Raw genomic sequence first — 24,162 nt, forward strand, 5'->3', positions numbered from 1 at the left:
GATGTATTTGCTGTGCTTGTTTTGGGGTTGGAAAATCATTAACGTTAATAATAAAGGCTGATAAATGAACACAACGTTAGTGTAATTGGTGGAGAGCGAGTAGGAGGATGCTGTTCAGATCAGAGTTTAGAGATATTGTTACTATGGTGATCAACCTCAATGTGGTTTCATTTACTCAGACTTTGAGAACACAAATATGAATTATTATAGAGGGGCCTATACTGAAAAAATCACTAGTAATTTGTAGTAGATAATGTTTTTTTAATAACTATAGTATTACTGTTTATAGTAATTTACAACACTTTGTTAATAAATGCTAACTACAGTGAAATGATAAACCTTGAGAAATACTGTTGTTTTACTGTAATGTGCATTGCATAATAAAACAATAGCATTCTGTGATTTGTTTACATAGCAAACCATACATAGCAAATATACAATTACCACAGCATTTTTCTTTAAGTATTTTACTGTAGGATAAAAAAACACTATAGTATTTAAATTACTATACTAGTCTATAGTGTGTACAGTATATTTTGGAAGTTTTAAATACATTTGTGAATTAAAGTTAAACATTTTAGTATATTTACTTCCTCCCAAAAAAATAGCATATTTAGTAGCCGTGTTCACTGAAATTAATCTTAGCGCAAATATTTTACAAGGTTTGTTCCAACCTGAAATCTTACGCAATCATATCAATTGTGGCAACACAGCGACACCTAGTGGTTTCAGATGTATTTTCTGTCGCCTAACTAGAGATTTACTCAGCATTTACTCTATCAAGTGATTTCAAACATTTGTGAGTTTCTTTCTCCTGTTAAACACAAAAGAGGCTGTTTTGAAGAAAACCAGACACCATCATTGGTTTCCATTGTAGGAAAAAAAACAAATATGAAGGTCAATGGTTGGTTTCCAGCATTTTTCAAAATAGCTTTTTTGTGTTGAAAAGAATAAAGAAACTCATAAAGTTTTGAATCAAGAAAACAATGACAGAATTTAATTTTTTGGTTGATCCCTTAAAATTAGGCCTATATGCTGTAAAACAATTCATCATTTAACGGGCTACGAAACATGCTGCTGACACAAGTAAATGGGAAACAATTATAAAGTTTATATTGTTCTTAACTTACAGAAATGGCTACTAAATCTTAAAATTAATGTATTAGACCTTTCAATAAAGCTGTTGAACCTTCCAACCTCATTCTCCTATTTAACAAGATTATGACTTGGTAGGCCCTACTGTACCAAATCAACAACATTAAACGGTGAATTTGCTTTCTTTTCTGTTTAATACTGTCTAATCATACGACTGAGACAAAATGTAGATGGGATACTCTCATCCGGAGAGACCCACAAAATGCAAACGACATCTAGTTTTTTTATGTAAAGACCTCATTTATAGTGTGAAAAAGACAAGTGTTTATATGAGTTACATTAGATAAATTATGGAACATTACTGTGAAAAAAAATTGGTTTAAATCGAGTTAGTTTTCTTTACATTTTAAAATTGTTCATTTTAATCTGTTTTATACAAATGTGTTTTGATATTTTACTTCTAATTTAATCATGTTGGTATTACTTTACAATATCGTATTTATTTGTTACATTTAAGTTTGTTATGTTCATTTATGTTTTTGCTAACTTACACATTTGTTTGAACGCTTTTCTACACTTTTTTATTCAAACATTTCCAGCTGCCACCAGAAGCCATAGACAACTCATATAGTTTTCTAGTCATCTGTCATTTTTGCACAAATGTTTGCACATTTAAATTGAGTGATCACGTTACTGATTAAAACTCTTCACCGACCTAAGTGTTTAAAATAGACTGAATTTAAAGTAGAAAGTGTTTTATTTCATTTAATGTTTTTGCCTTATAAAAACACGTTAGACTTCTAATAGGAAAACACTCAACAATTTTGCTGATTTATAATGTTGCATTCCAAAACTATGGGATTGCCTAACTACTTTAGCTTGTTGTTTACATCCGCTTTTCAGACGGAACACACCAATCCCCGCCTTGTCCAGTCCAAAAAGGTGTTTTAATTGGTTATCATTAAAATGACGCTTCGTGATCAAGGCGGAAGCGAGTTGCTATTGGCCAGTGCGGCTTAAGGGACACACAACAAACAAGATAGGCTGAATCACTGTCGGGATGGATGCAGGTAAGAAACCCGCAAGAAAACATTTCTTTACATTTCGCTCATTTGTCTAGATGTCATGAAACTGTTAAAAAGGAAAATTCTTCTTTCCACAACAAAGTACGCGCCTGTTTTTGGAGTAGCGGCCTCTACGTTTTGGAATTTTGCCGTTAAATATGGTACATAGATGTCCCAACTGCTGCCAACTGGACAGTATAAGAGATCAGTCTGGTGTCAGATGAGGGATGGACACAGTTTTGTCTTCTAGGTGTCATTGCACCAAAATGGCACGACCACCCGTGGAAACTGTTAGGCTGTTTGGGTTGTGTTTTAGAGTCTAGTCAACTGCCTACATAGACAGCATTTTAGACATGATAGGAGTGTTCCACTGCACGTATGTGTCTGTTGAGCGGTAAATGCCTCAGGGAGCTTGTACAGATCTTCTGTTATCACATTTCTGCATTCTTTCATAAAATATTTGTCAATAACATGTAAAATAGTGACTTTTTAACCGCTTCGTGCTTGACATCCTTTTAAAAAGAACAAAGCAGTTTTCAATTTTATAAAGTGAAACGTAAAATATCCTCCATGTTAACTTGGAGCACTATAAAGGCTGTGAAGTTGTTGAGAAAAAAGCAGGTAACATTTTACAATTATTTTAGCATCAACCCTAAAAAAGGCTAAGTGTAGAAAAATGTAATATTATTTAATTTATAGTATTGTTTATTTTCCAATTCACATATTTTATGATCCCTTAAAACCAACTTATAGATACCAAATGAAATAAATGCTTAATTAGTTGTGTTATTTCTTTAAACATTTTTGTGTTCATTGAATTGTCTGAAAACTCTTAAATAGTTAAAAACGAACATTTCTTAGAAATTATTAATAATTACTGCTTCACAATGTAAACCCTGCTAAAAAAGTTGTTTTTTCAGTACTTTTTTAGTCAAAATTTGAACTCATCTTTACAAACTACATTTGATTTTTAGTGTAAACTCAAAAAGTGTGAATGGATAAGGGGTTAAATATAGTATGAATGTGTGTGGTTGAAATGCTATCTGTTTTTACAGTCATGATGGGACATGCAGTTTCAGTTGTGTTGCTTTATTTCCATTCACGAATCATTTTCTGTTGCTTCACCTTCTATTTTATCAATTTAATAGGGACTGTAGACAAGTAGGCTCATTCAGATTTAGAGATCGCCTTTGCTTTTACTTACTTGATTTTGTTTGTTACTTGTTGAGCCACAAGTTGATGATTGGCTTTCCCCCCTAACAGCTACTCTCACATACGATTCATTGCGCTTTGGAGAGATCGAAGATTTCCCAGAGACCTCTGATCCTGTCTGGATTTTGGGAAAGCAGTTCAGCGCTCTAACAGGTTATCAAGTGTGAAACATTGAATGTTTTGTGATGTTGTGTTTGGGTTTTGCTCCTAACATGGTTTTCATTTTGGGTTGCAGAGAAGGATGATATTCTGGCAGATGTCACCTCACGTTTATGGTTCACGTACAGAAAAAACTTCCAGCCAATTGGTGAGAGTGAGAGTCAATAATCCTGATCTTGTCCAAGCAGTCCATTTAATTATTCATCTGGAAAGATATACTGGTTTAGTTTGGTTTGCTAATGGATGTGATTTTACAGGTGGCACTGGGCCCACTTCAGACACCGGCTGGGGCTGCATGCTTCGATGCGGACAGATGATTCTTGGGGAGGCTTTGATCTGCAGGCACTTAGGCAGAGGTAAGGCTAGCACATCTGAAACGTGTGTGATATCGAGATGGTGATTTATGAGGTCTGCTGTTGTCTGAGGCCTTACACAGTGTCTTTCCTTTGCGTTTTAAAGGAACACTCCAATTTCTTGGTAATATTACCTTTTTAGAAGTCCCCTAGAGTTATTTTTCAATCCATTCATTTGATCTCTGGGTCTGGTGGGAGCACTTTTAGCTTAGCTTAGCTTAGCATAGATAATTCAGTCAAATTAGTCCATTAGCATCTTGCTCAAAAAATAGAAAAAGTTTTCTGTTCTTTTGCAGTTACGTCATGTGCTAAGACTAACAGTAACTGAAAAGTTGTTATTTTCTAGGTCGATATGTCTAGGAACTCTACTCTCATTGGGACATCATAATCAATTAGCTTTGCTGCTGTATCTTGACTTCAGCATTGCACAATGATATCACACAGCACCCGAAAATAGTCCCCAGCAAGGTAACAGTAGGACTGGGTGTTTTGGCCTAAAATCAAGTCTTGATTAATTAAACATTTTAATTTGATTATGATTAATGAAAGATTAATTAATTAATTAATTATTCCTTTTTTTGCCGCCATAGTTCACTGATAAGTTTTGTACAGTAAATATGTTTACATATTACATGTGAGAGATTTTTGCACAAAGGGTGCAATACTTGATTTTAAAATAAATAAAGGAAACGGGACTCCACATGCAGTAGGGTAAGTGATTAAAAAAATTGATCTGGAAAAATTTGACCGATTATAGGTTCTAAATGACCATTTTCGAGTACTTTTCAATTAATCGCCCAGCCCTAGTAACAGCACTGTGTCATATCATTGTGCTTGCTGCAGCCAAATTCCTTCATTATTACGCTGGAAGTAGAGTATAGTTCCTAGCTATATCGACCTAGAAATTTTATTTTTTCATAGTGAAATTGAGCAATTACACAGTGTAACTCCAGAAGAGTCAAGCTTTAAATAGGAACATTATCAAAATTAGTTTTGAGTGAGTTTGCTTCACAGATTTATGCTAAGCTAAGCAAAGAGTAAAACCCAGCAAACCCAGAGATGGGCTGAATGAATTCAAAAATAGTAAAACTGAACAGTTTAGCTCTGTGATTTTGAAAATTTAGCCTATTTCAAAAAAAGTTGACTGTTTTTTTTTTTTGCCAGGTCAGGCCAGTATTGTAGTACAGTGTAGGGAGGTGAGTGTGTCCGTGGACACTTGTGTGTATTTACAATTTGCTGTATAAATATTATGCTGGGCGATTAATTAAAGGTGATATTAATTCATATTTTGTCACTGAAACCAGTTTTGTAATTAGATGTAAATCTCCAGCAGCTGCTTTCAGATGGAGCAGCTTGTACAACACAGGGCCATAGTTCAGTGACAAGCTATGCAAAAGATAGCAAAAGATTTAATCAGTACAATCCCGAATTCTTGTTCTGCGACACCTCTCCATTAATTATGGCTCTGTGTTGCTGTTGGTCTTAAAGCACAGGAAAATATCACATTATAATATCACATTTACTCATAAATATCAGTACATAAATATTAAAAACTTTCAAGAATTTAAGTTCTGATTACAGTTAAACGCGTCATAACAGGCTTGTGAAAAGGGTCCATAACATGCTCTTACTTCTAACTCACTTCAAAACTTCAGTCGAGTTTTTGAGCTAAATCATTCTGTGAGATGTTTCCTTAGTTTATAAGTCATTTTAATCAATAAAAACGGTTAAATCGTCTGCTCTGTTTGATTTCACAACCATGTTTCTTCTTTGTGGCATAATTGTCATTTTCTTTGGAGGAGATTTACTGTTGATCACAGAGCTGTGTTTTCAAGACAAGATGTACAAGAGAATCACAGTTTTCACTGAATCGAAATTTGTTGCAAATAATCGTGCAGCCCTAAAGTATATGATGCATTTCTGCTGAGGGATGTAATATTGGTGAAATGTAATATTGGTGAAGTAAGTCCACACTTTGCTGAAGAAGCAATTAGCAAACTCTCGACCAGTAACAATACTATCATGTAATCAACCACTGTTGTGTATGTTTAATCACTTTTGCCTTTTTAAAGTGATAGTTCACCCAAAAATGAAAATGTAATCCTTATTTACTCACCCTTAAGTGGTTTTAAACCTTTGAGTTTCTTTCTTCTGTTGAACACAAAAGAAAATATTTTGAAGAAAGCTGAAAACCTGTCACCATTCACTTCATAGTAGGAAAAACTACTATTAAAATACTATGAAGTCAATGGTGACAGGTTTTTAGCTGTTTTCAAATTATCTTCTTGTGAGTTCAGATTTGAACACAACAGATTTGAAAAAATGAAGGGAGTAAATGATGACAGAAATTTTAATTTTGGGTGAACTATCCATTTAAAGTGAACATGCACTACGTTGTCGACATACCTAACCCATACTATGCACATGTATGATGTCACCGTTTTCAAATGTATGCATTTTTAGCCACCAAAGCACTGTTATCATGCAAATGAATAGGCAAAATGCAAAAAGTTTCTAGTTTTTGGCTGAAAATGTTGTATAAACTGCCCCTGTGATGTTATGTGTGTTGTATATTTTATTAGACTGGAAATGGAGTCCAGGTCAGCGGCAAAGACCAGAATATGTCAGCATCCTCAATGCTTTCATTGACAAGAAGGACAGCTATTATTCTATTCATCAAATAGGTACTACTTATCCAGAGCTTGAATATTATATGAATAATTTTAATTGGATAATTGATCACAAATCTTTTATTTGCTGGTAATTCACAATTTTTGGCTGAAAGTGTGCTCCTTAGTGATTTCTTAAATGCAAGTGAATGTTTACTGGCACTTGGGGAGTGAACAAACTTTATAGTCTAAACAAAATTAATACCAGTGGCTCCTGACAATGCTTTGTTTGGAGTCAGTAGACTTTATATATATGTATTGTAGTTATTATGTAATCCACCAAGGCACACCCTTTTAGTTAAACATATTATTTAATTTTAATAAGTCATGTAAGTTTTTGATGGCCTAAGGGAAATCCAAAATCTCATATTTTTGGGGATCATCATTGTAAGGTTATTCTGTTAATGACAAAATGACTGTGGATGACATGCTATGTTGTTTTCTTCAGCTCAGATGGGTGTAGGTGAGGGCAAGTCTATTGGCCAGTGGTATGGTCCAAATACAGTGGCACAGGTACTCAAGTAAGTCAGCCAAGTCTAATCAAATTTATAAATTCAGTATTTTGTTTTGTGAAATTTAGTAAAATTAAATGTAACTGGCAAACACTACTGAAATCTTGAAATTATTATAATTTGCTTTAAACTGCTTTAGTGTTTTGGAATAAAAATATGTAAACATGTGTGCCCATGTAGGAAACTTGCTGTTTTTGACTCCTGGAGCCGATTGGCAGTTCATGTAGCTATGGACAATACTGTGGTCATCGAGGAAATCAGTGAGTTCTCTTTCAGATTGTCTCATAAACGGGTCTAAATGGAAGCTGCAGACTTTTTGTAAATTAGAAGGGAATTTTAGTAAAGAAAGACTAAAACTATTAGTCCAAAAACATTTTATTAAAGGAAATAAAATAAAAATTTACAATAAATGAAAAACTGTAACTAAACAAAACTCCCAATGCACACCTCCCACCAGTGCTATCTATATCTATATCTATATCTATCTATCTATCTATCTATCTATCTATCTATCTATCTATCTATCTATCTATCTATCTATCTATCTATCTATCTATCTATCTATCTATCTATCTATCTATCTATCTATCTATCTATCTATCTATCTATCTATCTATCTATCTATATATATATATATATATATATATATATATATATATATATGTGTATATATGTATATATGTATATATGTATATATATATATATATTTCAATTGGTTTTATCTGATTGGAAGTTTTTTTTTTATGTGTTAGTTCTTTTTTTTATCTCTCATAGTCTCATAATCATTCTGCATAAAGTATCACATTTTATTTTTTTCAGATGTCTGCACAAAAATACCAAAAAGGTGCTCATAAGTAATGACATGTTTTGTATGTTGTACATAAGTTACCAGCCCATAAATTTGATAATCTGGGATGCCTGATTGGTGAATTTTAAACTGGCCTTTTTTTTGAAGAGATTACAGAATTACAAAATACAGAATACAAAATAAAACATTAATGATTCAGAAAAGTTGATTAAATCAATTGCCTAAGCAAACTGTGCAGCTGACAAATCATTAAAAATAAATGAATTAACTTAAATATTTAAATATATCGTTATTTAATCAGCAGGTATTAACTCTGTCAACTTGTGCTTGTCTGAACCACCTTCTCTTTTAAACCTGAGGTCCTTTTTAAGTTACACAATGTGGTGGAGCAATATTAACACACTACATCTTGCAAAACCTTTGTACCAGTAGGTTAGCTGATGAATTGCGGTTCGTTCGTTCAAAGATGTTCAGTGAGATTTAAGTCCAGACTCTGATTAAGCTACTGAAGGGCATCAATTTCTTCTTTTTAAGCCACTTCAGTGTTATACTGGCAGTGTGCTTTTGGGTTGTTGCCTTAATGAATTTCTTCATTTATACTTTCTGGCAAGAGGAAGCAGTTTTGTTTGTCAAAATCTCCAGGAGTTCTGCAGCATTCATTATTCTTAAGCAGATTGCCGGTGTGTGCTGTTTAAAAGTACATCAATAAAATAGCAATGTCACTAACGGGACCATATTTCATTGTGGGCATGGTGCTACTTGGCTGATGTTCAGTGTTTTATTATACACCCCACATGAGGCACATAGTAGATTACTTCAATCAAACCACAGTTTAGTTTTTAGTAAACTAAATATTAATCAAAGGCGGCAACACCAAAGCTCCAAAAATACTAAATTATTAAATTAAAAAAGCTGACACATGGCATTTGTGTCAGCTTTTTTAATTTAAGGAATATGTATTTTTGGAGCTTTGGTGTTGCCGCCTTTGATTAAAATTTAATTTGCACCTTTTGCGGTTTTTGGCTGAGCACCCAGTTAAGAGTGATGTGCGTGCTTTTGTACAATTTTTCACAGTTTTTAGTAAATAACTTTTTCTTCAAAAAGCAGATTCATACTTTTGCATCCAGCGCACGCATGTGCTCCGGCGCAGCCTTCATGTGGTTGCATAGCCCTCGCCGTGGTCATCGCTGACACGCACCTTTCAAAAAAATTTAACTACACATCGCAACGATGCCTAGCGTAAGTTCTGTGATTGGTCGGCTTGGTAGCGCTGATGAATGTGGCCGGGACTCAGAGCCGTGCGAACTCATTGGAGCTAATGTTTACAAGTGTTGAGTCTTATGAAGGAGCCTACTGTCCTATTGTGTTTACCTTATAAATGATGTTGTTGCTCATCCGCTGGTTTCCACCTCAAAATGAGCGAGTTTGAGCCACTTGTACATTTGTGGTAGTGTTCAGAAAAAAAAAAAAATTACCAGTGAAGAAACTCAAACACAAACAGAACAGAAACTCATCTGGTGTGTGGTGTGCGGTCTGGCACAATATGGCTGCCGTCGCGCCATCCAGGTGATGATGCACTCAGGTGATGATGCACTCAGGTCGTATATGAGGAGATTCCCCCCAAAAATGTGTAAACTGCTTTGAGTGTCCAGAAAAGCGTGATATTAATAATAATAATTTCTTACATTTATGTTCAATTATTATTAAATAATTAGGTCTAATTTTCTTTTTTTCTGTGTTTTCACTTCACTTAGTTAAACGCTGGCATCTATTTTCTGTATTATTTGTAATCATAGTAATTAAAAAGTATTTTTATTGCATGTCCCTTCATTCTAGTCAACTCTTGTTACATTGGTTACAAAAAGGCATAACAACCTTTAAACTACTGATAGAAAAAGCATGTGAAATGCTTCTACTGATTGTTTAGGATACCCTAATAATAAAATGTCAACTCTGTTATCGTGATTTTTTCTTTTCTTGTTCACCTTTTGAAATTTATATGATAAACTACATAAAATTCAGATTTAGACATGCCATGTGCTATCTTGTTTGAGGTTAGCATCTTGAGTTAAAGCACAAAATGGTATGTCAACTATACTATTGTCAAATTTGTTTGTGCTTTTAAAAGCATTAACATGAAAACAGCAGAATTAAATGTTCGCTTTTAAGCATTTTGAATAATTTTACATTAGTAATGGATTCAATGCTTATGTTCCCACAATTCTAGATTTTAAGTTTGTGTTGAATCTTTTGTTCATAATGGGTTTTTTTTTGTCAGGTCAGGTGATGTGTTAAATCTAATTTCACAACCATTGTAAGTGATCCATTTAGCCTATGTCTGACTTGTGGTGTTTGATAATGTTTGTTTTGTCTGCCTTTGTTCAGAGAGGTTGTGTATGCCATGGCTGGATTTCGACAGGGGTGCATGTGCCGTTTCTGAAGAGCCTCGAGAGATGAATGGAGATCTGGAAGGAGCTTGTGCTTTGGCCGAGGAGGAGACGGCTCTGTGGAAACCCCTTGTTCTGCTGATTCCTCTAAGACTGGGCCTCAGTGACATCAATGAAGCCTATATTGAACCACTCAAGGTAAATCTGTTACACGTAATAGATATAAATACTCAACGACCGGCATGTTAAGGTCAGTCAGAATGTCTTCACTAAATGGATGCTGAATGGTTGACTTCGTTTTCATGTCTTATGCACAGCAATGCTTCATGATGCCTCAGTCTTTAGGAGTAATTGGTGGGAAGCCAAACAGCGCTCACTACTTCATTGGCTTTGTAGGTAAGGAGAGATCTTAGAAGTAAATCCATAAATAGTTAGTTCTAAATGGGTAGTCATTGGAAAATCATTATACACCCATGCAAATACATTCCTGGGGTTGGTTCATCAGATTACTCCATTAGCTAGATTTGATTATTGACCATTTGACATGATCCTGGATATTTTAGGCTCTTCAATACTCATTCAGAAGTTGTTGTCATTTCAAGTATTTCAGCTGGAGTTTTTTTTTTCCAAGAGTAATTTATTGAATTGGGGAAAATGCTAATATTTAATACTTTAAAATTACTTTTAAATGTACTTTTTTTGTTTTTTTAAAATTGTAATTATTCAAATGGTACTTTTTAGGTATTAAGACAGGCAAATAAATAGATAGATAGATTAGACAGACAGACAGACGGATGGATGGATAGATAATTGTCAGCACTTGGTTCAAACCCTTTCATCAAAGTTGTCCTTAAACTATTCAACAACACCCATTCTTGTTCTAGGACAATTTTGAAAACCTTTTTTGATCCATTTCAAATGTTGACTGCTGTACACTTGTGTAAGGTAATACAGTATAGACATAAGATTCCACCCCAACTTGCATTTTTCCATCTCTGTTCTTATAGTTAGTCTAATTTTCTGCTCCGTGTAATTAATTTCACGCTCGACAACTGGCAATCACTTGCTGTAAGTCAAATGCAGTCACCAGACTGTCTTTTAATTCAGTCTTACATGTCAGTATAATCGGCAGCACGGTGGCACAGTGGGTAGCACAATCACCACACTATAAGTGAATCGGGTAAGCTTAATTGCCCATAGTCTGTGTGTGATTGAGTGTGTATGGATGTTTCCCAGTGAGGGGTTGCAGCTGGAAGGGCATTTGGTGGATAGGATATAATAAAATATGATTTTTAATGTTGTCTCCAATATCCTTCCAATAGTCTATAAGTTTCTAGTATTCATTCATTCATTCAACCAGTGTAAACGCACAGAGAACAAAGGCTCTTGCTTTTGCACTCCTTTATTTCGGGCACTGCGAGAACAGCTTCTCTCCCATGGTGCACGTCAGAACTGAACGTTCTGTACGACTGCCAGAAGGGGGCGTATTCCGACAGTCATGTCCAAATGTCGTGTGCAGTGGAAAGGCAGCTTTAGCTCATTATTAATCAGGAGTCGCCACAACGTAATGAACTGCCAACTTATCCAGCATATGCTTTACACAGCTGATGCCCTTCCGACCGCAACCCAACTCTTGGAAACATTATTGATATTATAATAAATTATTTAGGCAACTAAAGTCACTCAGAATGTTACCATTTTACTGTTCTACAAAGTAGGCCTGTTTTTCCATTCATTATAGGTCATGTGAATTCAGCTCATTAGTCAGTAAGAATCAGTGAAAGTCAGAGAATTTTATATTTCATTTTAAAACCTTGTTTTAAGTAAAGTACAAAGAATTATTGTTGCCATTTAATGTTTTAATTGTGAAACTCCACTTTAGACTGAATATTTATTACACATCTATACAGTTTTAGAAGAGATAATCAATATCATATTTTCAAGCAGTGATACAATTAATAAAACATTAGTAGTGCTGTTTCACCTACTCATCAACTTTTTTTTTAACTCACGTCAGCAATGTGAAGTCCTTTCTCCATCATGTGCGATGTACATTTCCACATATTTTCTGATTTTGAAGAGGACTATTTTTATAATAAAACTTGGTTTGTCAGTCACAATGTGCTTTGTGCTGCAAATAATTTTTTATGTACTTGATTATTTTTAAGCAACTTGATGCCCATTGTAAAATTTTGGTTTTAGAGTTACTGCTCTTATAATGCAACAGCAGCTGAAAAGTTTAGACTATGTAATTGTTGTAGGACAGCAATATTCCGATTTAAAACTACATATGCATAAACTTATCTATTCTTCCTGATGCTGCCCTGCAGGTGACGAGCTCATTTATCTAGACCCTCACACCACTCAGCCAGCAGTGGACCCCAGTGAAGACGGCCATTTCCCAGACGACTCATACCACTGCCAGCACCCTCCATGCCGGATGCACATCTGTGAGCTCGACCCTTCTATTGCTGCTGTGAGTACAGCTTAATGTTGAAGAAACTCTATTCATTCCAGTATAGAGGATGTGAAATGTTTATCGTCTACAATAATCTTGGAATTGTTTAAACAGTGTGCCAAGCTGATGTTTAAGGGCTCCTATTTTACCTCTTTTACAATATATAAGAGTAGTCTTTGGTGTCTCCAGAATGTGTCTGTAAAGTTTCAGCTTAAAATACCCATCAGATTATCTTTTATATAATGCAGAAAGTGCATTGTGAGCCCCCTTTGGCCCCAGAGCAAAGTGAAGCTTCTTTTGTAGCTTGTGCCTTTAAATCAGGGTTCAGACACATTTTTACTACTAAAATTATATGGCTTTTCCAGGACTTTTCATGACCTAATGTTTCATGTAATGTCAATGTATACGGTGTAAATAACAAGAAAACAATCCATTTTCAAAGTTATTAAAGCATATCATAAAACATGCAACAATCTATTTAGCTTAAATTAATCTTTATGTAAAATGTATTTAGATAAGGCTCACGCAGCTCTAATAATGTGAGAGCATGAGTTTGGCCATGGACAGAAAAGAAGTAAAGACAACTAACCCATATTTAAGCATAGAGATATTTTTTAAATTAATTTCCATGACTTTTCCGAAACTTTGTGGGTTTGTCAGATTTTCCAAAACTTTTCCAGGGCTGGAAAATGTCATGTCAAAATTCCATTACTTTTCCAGGTTTTTCCATGACAGTGTGAACCCTGTTAAATGCAAATGAGCTGTTCTCCCCACCCACCATCTCCACTTGTGTGTCTGCTTTTCGTGTGTTATGTCAGATGATCAGCAATCAGTGATAGAGACAGACACGGATGAAACAGAAATACAGCTAATTAGTCAAAAATACCAAGTAAGAAACATCTTATAATTTTATAGTTGTACTGACACTAGCGATTTTACTGTTTTTTTTTATGTATTCAAGGTTCCTGCGGGTCCTTAAGAAGTCTTAAAATGTCTAAATTAAAATCCAGGAAATTAAGGTCTTTAACTGTCTTTAATTTACAGAATATTGGCTGTAGGTAGTTCATTTTTAGCCGTTGTGCTTAATGACGATAGGTAAGCACAGTGGTCCACTGTAAAACATCTAACAGTTTATCAATTTAGTATGTGGGAAACAGGAGAGAAATGACAATCTTCGTGATTTATTAGATTATTAAGGTAGGTCGGCTACAGGCGCTTGCGTCGGTCTGCACCTGCGTGCTGTCATTACGCGGTTGTGGAGGTGAGGTTCAAAATGAAAAGATGGGATAGTGTAAATTTAACGACGTGGCAATGTGTAAATTCTGCAAAAAGACCTTTTCGTTAGGGACCATGGGGCTCAAAGCCGTTGAGTCGCAAATGAAAGGAGGAAAGCACCAGCGGTACGTTGCAGCAGCTAGTCATAGGGGGACTTGGTTAATCTCTGCATTGTTTGCAGCTCGACTAACAATGATATTAGTTCGGACTACAGCTAAAGATCTTTGCTCGGACTTAATTCCTATCATTTTAGATGGGGCCGGGCTTGGGCAGTATTTAGATTGCTGAGATGTTAAGATGTTAAAGAAGACTTTTTTTTTTTTTTGTTCCAACTTCCAAGTGGCCTACAGACCTTTTTCTTAGAACGCAAAATTACCCATTATGTTTTATTTCACCGCCAGACATCCAAAAGGCAGGTACTGTGGGTTATCCAAACTGTGACGAGGCACAATTAATTTAAAAATAACGTGACATCTTTGCTTCCATGTTCCCCGATTTGCAGCTTGCAAAGTCATTCACCTGTGGTGAAAATAAAACTGCATATGTCGCCAAATATGGCATCGCTTCATTCATCAAAGTAAGAAGTCATATGTCAAAGGTTGTTGTGAGGACGTACATTATAGTTTATTTTCAGCATCCCTATATGGTTCCTTTATACAAGGCATTGTGATGTTTAGTGTAATCCAACTTCTGTTACATTGTGATGTAGAACAGAGCCAAAGGGAAAAAAAAGAAAGAAAAAGGTCTCAAAGATAAGTATTTTTTATTTTTATTTTTCTTACCGAGTTTACACAACATTGCACATAATTGATACCAAATGGAAAACTTTCAAGTTTTGATTTCATTGTAGGAAGCCAAAAATTGAATAGCCTATTCCAAAGAAATTATAAAAAATTTTGGGTCTAAAATTATACTTGTTGAGGTCTTAAAAAGCATTAATTTTTACTTTTAGATAGTGCAAGAACCCTGTTATTAAAAACATTCACTAATTTAACCTGGTAAATCTCATTTATCAGCTGCAGCTGATCATAGAGAGTTGCAACAGATCTTTACCCCCAGTTTCTTTGCAAATCCTGTTCTTTGGACATGTTAATACACGCCTGTCAATCAATTTAGTGGATGGGGAAAACCACACTTCTACATCACATTCGGCCTCAAAATCACTGAGATTTGGATCCTATTGTAACTTTAGGAATTTTACGGAGGGACTTGTTTTTATATCAAAATCAGCTTTTAGTTGAAAACACTCGTTTAAACGCCTCCTCAGTTGTCGTTAGGTGTCAAACCTTTTGAAAGTAACTGGTTTGAATTACGGTATCATATGTGCCACTTTTTGTCCATCAGGGCTTCTTCTGCCAAACTGAGGATGATTTTGATGACTGGTGTGCACAGATTCGTAAGGTGCTCATATCATATTTTTTATTTAAATAGCCTCCACTTGTGGATCTTTTATTCACTTTGGTTTTTCTCTTCAACAGGTTTCAAACTGCAGAGGTCTTCCCATGTTTGAATTAGTAGACAGTCAACCATCTCATCTAATCACCGCTGATGTACTTAATCTCACTCCAGGTAACCCCTTTACCACTTCTTTATCAATTCAGAATTTAAAAATCATTATAAATGCACAAACCCTAATAGTATATTTTCTCCCTCTCCACAGATTTTTCAGATTCAGATCGACTCGAGCGCTTCTTTGATTCTGAGGATGAAGAATTTGAAATCCTGTCTTTGTGAAGAACGGTTAGATTTGCCAGACTTTAAGAATTCTGTGGTAGATCTTCCCTTAAGAGGACAGAGAAGAACACCGTTGACGTTCAAGGCCACTGTGGCAAACACACAGCTTTCTTCTTCAACAGCTCCACTGACTGCTTTGTGAGTGAGCCGAGGTCAGGTGTCGCGTCACAGGCACTCAGGATCATCAGTATGTATGTACTTAGCCGCATTTATGTGTATCCACATTGAGTCTTAACACTATTGATTCATTTTTAAGTGATATGGTGCCTTTTTACCCCCTTAACTTAAAACACAGGTTTGCCATAACACATTTTATGGTTTAGGTCCTGAGTCCTGCTAATCAGATATGATTTAGCATTTACTCCCGACCAATGAAAGTTGTTGATATATATTGGACCTGTATGATATTGTAAATGACAACCGAGGAAGGTTGAGCGTTTGCAGACTGGGAAGGATGGCTCGTGTAATATACAAGAATGATTTTGTCTTCATGTTTAAATTCTCTGTACACAAGTTTATTTTATGAATTATTTATTTAATCATTAAAAAATAAAATAAAATCTTAAGTTTCTCTATTATTAACAGAAAAACAAAAGATGAAGTTTATAAAAACATCAGCAGAGATGAGTTCACCTCCACAGCTCTCCAACTGGCTGTTCCTCAGCTAAACTGATGATGTTTTCACTCAAGTCTTTTATATCTTTGTGGACTTCTTCTATGGTCCTCGCAGCATCAATCACCTACAGAGAGAGAGAGAAAGACAAAATAAGAGATGCAAATGCAGAGTTCACGCACTGAATCATTTTAGCCCTGACTTTCACTCGCCGACAAGTTTTGTAAAATTGCAGACAAATGTTTGAAATCAGACTTAAATCAGTATCATGTGTACAGTATTCATGTGACTGACAGTCACGCAGTGTAAATGATAAAAGACGCCATTGGAGAGAATAGCAGACTTGATTAAAAATATGGCTTTGTGAAAGTGTTTGGACTGAAAAACACATTTGCAATGATCTACAGCCAATCAGACAGCAATATACTGAGCAGCAGGGAGATATTCATCTACGTAAATAGACTTCAATAGGAATCTAATATTGGCCACATTGATTAATTGATTAATTAATTAATTAAAACAATGCAATGATGCAGTTAAATAGAATAGATCACTAGCAAATGTATCACGTTATTCCTGTGAATTTATTCACTTTGACATTGGGTATGTTTACATGGACACCAATAATCCTATTTTGATGCAATTAAGGCAATAATCTGATTGAGAGTTAACCATGTAAACGATGATTTTTGATTCATTTAATCTAACTAAAGTCAATTAAACTAAACAGAAATTAATTAAAACATGTGGAATATGCTGATTTTAGTCGCATTATTGAAGTGCAGTACACACATGGCAACCTCTTAATCGAACTATAACCTTGCGTCAGGATATTTTATACGATATCAAATTCCATTAAAACAACACTCTTCCAGCATTTCATACTCGCATCCAATTTCTCGATTGTCATGGGAGGCAAGAATGAAATGTTCTTAAATGAAAGTGCCAAACTGCAGTTCAAGTCGACAAATTAAAAATGAAACGGCTGAAATTACATGAAACTCCAGAAGAAAGGTGAATAGTGTAGTGACGCAATGACTTTAATCAAACTATGTGTTATAACATGTAAAATGGGATCATGAAAGCAAACATTTAAAAAGCAACTCATGTAAACACCTTACTCATGTTATTGTCTTATTCAGATTAAGGCTAATAAATCAATTACTGATGTCCATTTAAACGTAGTCATCATATTGTATAGATCAACACCTGCCACCGGCCTTTGTGATGCTTTGTTTTAATGAAACCAATTAGAAGATAAAGAAATCAGCAAAACAAACATTTGGATTATATTATAAAAATCACCTTCCAGTTGATTGAGGTATCCTGCATGAGCTCTTCAAACCGTTGTTGAACCGTACGTTGGAAAGCACTCGTCTCATATCGTTCATTTCCGTATTCTCCGCGGTTTGCAGCCACATTGGGATTGAGCTGTAAAAACATGACCAGGTCTGGTTTTGGAAGTCCCACATCTGGATTCATGCACCATTCCAGAGAAAAGCCCTGAAAAAATAAATCAAGACTTTTATCTAAACATGTATACCTAAATATTAAGTTCCTGATATTTGTCCAGGAATAAAAGAGTTAAAAAATGTCTGGTCTGACTTAACATACAGTTTACAAATATACACGATTTCTATCTCAGAATTTTATGCTTAACAAAGCTGCATTTTTGATGAAATATTTGTGCTGGTTTTCTTTTGTGATAAACATGATGCACCTCTTTCAGGATTTTTGATCAACAGAATAACGGAACATTTTTCACACATTCTTACATTTATATTTTCACACATGTTTTTTGAAACATTGATACAGACACACTAAATGGGACATCATATGTATATATTAGATGTAATTGAAATATTGAACCACTTACAGGCTTGGCACTAGTAAAAGCCACTCCTGAAAATGCATAGCGATCCACCACTAGATTAATTCCTTCCTCCAACTTCTGTTTCATCACAGGCCTTGAATAAAATAGACAGACTGATTAGTTGACTGACAGATGGGTGGACACTTTAACAAATAGTACATTTAGAAATGAACAAGGTGCCGAATGTGCATACATGACAACTTCTTGGCTGATCTTATAGCAAAGGTCTGGTGAGAGTAGGTGAACGAAAATAACACAATGAAGATGTGTCTGAGAAGTTCACCGAAAGAGAAACGCTTGAGTTTTTTTGCTTAGCCGTATTTGTTTGAAATGTAGTACATCGTTGTCATGTTGTGTCAGAGGCCAAGAAGTTAAGAATGCACATGTGACCACAACATAAACACATCGTTCTGTTTCATGAGTGTGGTGGCATGTGGATTCGTTTTATGATGGATTTATGAGCTTTTAAAAGCTTAAACTACACAACTGCCCAACACCATTATACAGCATGGAAGAGTCAAGATAAAACTGTGTTTATCTGGAAGATACAGAGGATGACTTGAGGGTGAGTAAATTACTGGATTATATTAATATTTTTATTATTAATATGAATTATATTATAGCCCATATAATATGTAATTGATATTAATCATATTAATATCAATTATATTAAATGATTTTGGATGAACTATTCTTTTAATGCACATTAAACAAATCAGCCAATACTCTGCAAAAAACATAAAGTTTAGGTTAATATTAGGTTAGCTTTAATGTCCCTATTAGGCTTAGACCTTGTAGCAGCTATAACATTTGCAATAAATAGGGTTGTGATATGAAAAAGTAAACAGAATACAAAAAGAAAACCAAGACAGTCAACAAATTTGGACGGTTATATTTGAAGTCCTAATTTGTTTGGCTGATTTGGGGTGGGTGGGGCTCTGAACCATTCCCTGCTTCTAAAGTGGGGAATGACAGAAAAAGTTTGAGAAATTCTGTACTAGAGACAAGATTAATTATTCCCACGGCATTTGATCATTTCTATACATTGCCAGGTCATTTTCGTGACCCTCTAAATTTCCAGGACGCGTAGGAACCCTTGAATAAAGACCTACACCATTTCCCATCGGTTTGCAGAGAACAGCAGATGAACGGTGTGATCCTCCAGATTGCTCTTCTTCTCCAGGTATGAACTGATGAGTTGTCCAATCTTAGTAGTTCTGTCTATAAAGAAAATCGGTTGTCATCAATGAATACAATAAAATACAAATACTGTACAAAGGTTGAAAAGCTGCTAAATCACTTCGTCCTTCAGGTCTAACGTTAGGCAAAGTAAGTTATATCATGTAGTCTGTTAACGTTACACTCTTTACGTTATCTGTGTAGACAGCTCACTCAGATTATGACACAGGAGTTATATCGTAATTTACGTATGTATTATCGAATTGTAACTCGATGTTATTTTAAAAAGGATAATTTTTTACAAACTGCAAAACTGCCGCGTGCCTAATTTGATCACTGTAACACTGTTTCAGTGTCAGAACCTAAGCAACGCTTTATAAAGATGTTAATTTTAGATTGTTCAAGAGAAGGCAACACATGTATATGAATATATAAGTAGTATTTTCACCTGGAAATCGCATAATTTCTGCCGCCCGTCCGCTCTGCTGTATCGCCTGCACTAGTTTTTGGCATTGTGTGGTTTTTCCTGCTCTGTCAACTCCTTCTAGAACAATTAAGGCCCCTCTTCTGCAAGACATGGCTCTGTTAAACAACCTTTTAAAATTATAACGATAACTTACAGCAGCAAGAACAAAATGCTATTTGGCCTGGATCTGTTTACGCGGTACTTTTCTAAACAACACCCTGAACAGCCGCTTTGCCCTCCCACTTCTACGGTGCCCGAGAAAAGACAAACGCAATTCAACAAATACTTATCAGAAGCTGGGGACAGGGGTATGATTCAGAAAGGAGAAGTGAACAGTATGTTAACCCTGAAACGAGGGAAACTGGGTTTCAGAATGGGAGGTATGTCAAACATGAAGACTTAATTTTAAATATGTTTAATGGAGAACTTACAGAATCAATGAAACGGAGTAACGTTAATTACCTTGATTCCAAAACGAAGACTACCATTACTTGGATAATTGGCGTCCAATTACGCTACTCAACTCAGATTACAAATTACTACCATCTTTATATGCTACTAGGTTAAAACCATGTTTGGAGGAAATCACATCTCTCTCCCAATCTGGATTTATGAAGAGAAGAATATGTCAAATTATATTAGATTGCTATTAGATCTGTTGGATTACTCAGATTTAGTAACTGAGGAGGCTAACGTTATAATTTTGTATTTAGATTTTTACAAACCCTTTGATACAGTTGAACATAGTTTTATGTATTAGACACTTCATTATTTAGATTTTGGCCCAACCTTTAAAAAATTATGATTTTTAAAAATAATATTTCAAGCAGTGTTTCTTTATCCAGTACTTCTCGTTTTATTATTTGAAGAGGCATAAGGCAAGGGTGCCCAATTTCACAATTTTTGTTTTTATTAGTTGCTGAAACCCTAAATCTTTATACTGTACATTGTTCCCAAATTAAAGGTATTGAAATAGGAGATACCACATTAACTATTAGCCAACTTGCAGATGACACCTGTTTATTCTTAAAAATTAAAGATCAGGTCCCAGTTATTTTGGAAGCTTTTAGGCTGTTCTCTGATGCCTCAGGTCTATTAGTTAATCAATCCAAAAGTGAAATAATGGCTATACACCAAATAGACGATCTAAGTATAATGGGAATACAAGTTAAAAAGGCAGTTAGATATTTAGGTATTGTAGTTAGTAAATCAACCTCAGAACGGATTACAGAAAACTTTTCACAAAGGCTACAAAAGACAAAAAAATCTTTAATTGCTGACTTCAAAGGAATTTATCTGTTCAGTAGAGTGCTGATCTCAAAAGTCGAAGGTATTTCCAGACTTGTATACCCTGCGCTGTACATTTATGTAGACTCTAAGACGTGTTTTACATTTGACCAAGTTTTATTTGGTTGTAAAAAGTTTATTTGGAGAGGCAAAACAGAGTATTTTAAAAGGAAAATTAGGAATATATCAGAAGGAGGATTACATGCATCAGATTTCGAAACTATTATCAATATATTTAAAGTCAATTGGATAAAAAATGTTTTTATAGCAATATTTCCTTAGGGTTCTCTATCCCTCCCTAATTTTATCTTTGAAAATATCGTAACCTCCACTTTTTACTAACTTGTGATTTTAAGTGTTCTAAAATTCCTATTAAGATGTTCATTTTTCATAAACATGCCTTGAAAACATGGAAACTGATTAATAATAACTTTTGTCCCCACTCATGTATTATCTGGAACTATCAGTATATTTTATTCAAAAACAAGTTCAGATTTTGGAATAATTATGTTAACAAAGATTTTTTTCTCTCTCTTACAGGCTTATTAAATCATGTAGGGGATTTATATACAGTGAATCCATTAACACTTTTGGTTTAAAAATGACTTTGAATAAATACAAAAAAAAAAAAGTTCATTGTATCTCCCCAAAATTACCTCACTTTATTAAAACTACAAAAATATATAACCATGTATCTGTCTCTCTTCCACAGCTTACTATTAAGGGCCTTTCTGTCATGGATAAAAAAATAATAACAATTATATCAGAAACTCCTAACTGCAGTTAAAAGTGTTCCTCCAATAGCAATGGTTAAATGAAAACAAGCATTTCCTTCATTCTATTTTCCTCAAAAAATCTGGTCAGATAATAAAAAATACGTAATTCCTAATAAAGTAAAAGAATTAAAATATATATATATATATATATATATATATATATATATATATATATATATATATATATATATATATATATATATATATATATATATATATATATATATATGTATATGTATATATATGTATATATATGTGTATATATATATGTATATATATATATATATATATATATATATATATATATATATATATATATATATATGTATATATATTACATAGATATTATCCATGCAATGATTTTGTCAAAAAACGGTTTTGGTCCCAAGTTTCCTTATTACTTTTTAAAGTGTATTATAAATAATAACTGATAAAATGGTTTTATTTATGGATTGCAACTCTGGATTATTGGAAATGGACAAAATAACAATACTTATTTTATTTAGAAAGTATCACATTCACAAATTAAAATGTATGCTTACTGTACCAAATTGTAAACAATTTTTTTATTGATCTAAACATTTTTTATGATTCCCTGACTTCTATACTGAGTAATACCAAATTTATTAAGACATCCCAACTCCTGAAAAATATGCTTAATGTACAAGATAAATTTGTGTTGTTAATTACCTTATATACTGTTGTATAATTCTGTACTCCCCTGTTTAATCAATAAAAAAAGTGTTAAAAAAAGTTAAATGGGCTTAACTTACCCTGCTTTCTTGTTGCTAGATTTAGCAACTTTTCAGCTCTTAATTCCTTTCAACTTTATTTTCAAAAATGTCTTTCCAACAAATTTAGCTATTTAGAAATGTTTATTTGGAATCTTTGAACAACATTTAAAAAGTGATTTTAAATGACTCAATTAATTTCTGAACTGCTAGGTGGACAATCAGCATGAAGAGAGAATCCTAGCAGGGCACACATCACATGTGTAGTTACTGGCTAATTAAAAAAGAATCTATATTTATTTATTTATGCAGGCCCATAGTCAGCGTATTGGAAGGGGTGGACATTTTTGCAGTTATTTGCCTCATTTTCTATTCTATTATGATGATTAAATGCTGCATTTTATTGATATTTTAAGCACAAATCTTTGCTGGATTAGCTTGTTAGATGTTGTCGAACCACACTTTTTAATGTACCAAAAATATTTCCAACAATTTTGTCAAAATGCTCACCATACTATTTTACTACAAAGTATAGGTTTACAAATGTGCATTTAAACTGTAGGTTATTACAGTTTTATAAATATTGTTATGACATAGGAAATAAATTATTAAAATAAAGAAATAAACATGAAAAAAATACTTCAGTTTAAAATGCAACTTTATTATCATCCATCTTAAAAAAAACAATTTGCAATCTGTTTATACTTGTTTTGAATTAAAAATTCAACTTACCCAATTTCCACCCTTGATACATATTATCAAAGAAATCTGGGAAAATAATTCTGTATTGTTTATTCTTTTTTAATGAGAGAGAAAACAACTGAAAATGGGTGATAAAACTACTGAAATTGATGTATTCCCCGATACTACAAGTGTTTCATTCATTTATTTACGATTATGTACCCTAACACTTAACATTTTTGCATTTCTGCAACTGTAATCTTTAGAGTGTTTTGTCACTCAAACTCTCCATTATTGGCCAAATGATGGAAAAGGGAACTGTCAAAGCTTTACACTTCTCAGTGAGATTTCTATCCCAGGTTAAACTGTTTAATTTTAATTAAAGGGTAGCTTTTGTCAATCAGACAGTTTTTTGTCTGTTTGTTTTTTTCTTTGAGTATAAACGAAGCAGATTAGACTTCAGTCATGTTTACTAAGGCTGCCAAATCCATGTCAATGAAATATATGAAAATATATGAATATATGGCACTTATGTTGTGTTTGACAGACATTTGTGCTCTCTATCGGTCTAAATGTAACTGTTCATTAAAGCAGCGTATTTTAAGAAGCTGGCTGTTGTATCCACCAAAATAAAGTCTCTGAGACTACATTATTACAATATTAACCAACAAACGTCTAAATTCAGTTCTCATCGCTCTTATTAACTTATTGACCGTGTTTATTTTGACACACGAGGCGCAGGGTCCTAATATATCAGGTTTGTGTTTTTAAACATCTCAAGTCTTTTTGACTAAAAAATTATTTGTATTTTATTAACTGAAACATCAAAC

The 24,162-nt window shown here is 34.1% G+C and overlaps 2 protein-coding genes across 3 annotated transcripts; one reads left to right on the forward strand and one right to left on the reverse strand.

Moving 5' to 3' along the window:
- The first annotated feature begins 2,124 nt into the window (after window positions 1–2,124).
- atg4b (autophagy related 4B, cysteine peptidase) lies at window positions 2,125–16,286 on the forward strand. Of its 2 annotated transcripts, none has more exons than XM_005165923.5 (13): window positions 2,125–2,320; window positions 3,423–3,524; window positions 3,607–3,678; window positions 3,788–3,886; window positions 6,466–6,567; window positions 7,001–7,073; window positions 7,245–7,324; window positions 10,258–10,457; window positions 10,577–10,655; window positions 12,590–12,735; window positions 15,337–15,393; window positions 15,471–15,561; window positions 15,653–16,286. In XM_005165923.5, exons 1-13 carry the CDS (start codon window positions 2,221–2,223, stop codon window positions 15,724–15,726), a joined length of 1,275 nt encoding a protein of 424 aa, XP_005165980.1. In that variant the 5' UTR covers window positions 2,125–2,220; the 3' UTR covers window positions 15,727–16,286.
- On the reverse strand, window positions 16,241–20,075 carry dtymk (deoxythymidylate kinase (thymidylate kinase)). The gene is given in 5 exon segments (NM_001037110.1): window positions 16,241–16,466; window positions 17,645–17,842; window positions 18,216–18,306; window positions 19,325–19,433; window positions 19,840–20,075. Coding segments are annotated over 5 exon segments (639 nt in total). The 5' UTR covers window positions 19,970–20,075; the 3' UTR covers window positions 16,241–16,355.
- Window positions 20,076–24,162: the final 4,087 nt, after the last annotated feature.

Source organism: Danio rerio, chromosome 6, assembly GCF_049306965.1.
Source record: "Danio rerio strain Tuebingen ecotype United States chromosome 6, GRCz12tu, whole genome shotgun sequence".
Classification (NCBI taxonomy): Eukaryota; Metazoa; Chordata; class Actinopteri; order Cypriniformes; family Danionidae; genus Danio; species Danio rerio.

Excerpts from the sequence above, each read along its gene's own strand:
- atg4b (XM_005165923.5), top strand. The coding sequence starts at position 2,221 with ATGAAACTGTTAAAAAGGAAAATTCTTCTTTCCACAACAAAGTACGCG. Across the intron at positions 10,458-10,576 it reads CCTATATTGAACCACTCAAG|CAATGCTTCATGATGCCTCA; the intron begins GTAAATCTGTTA and ends TCTTATGCACAG. Across the intron at positions 10,656-12,589 it reads CTACTTCATTGGCTTTGTAG|GTGACGAGCTCATTTATCTA; the intron begins GTAAGGAGAGAT and ends GCTGCCCTGCAG.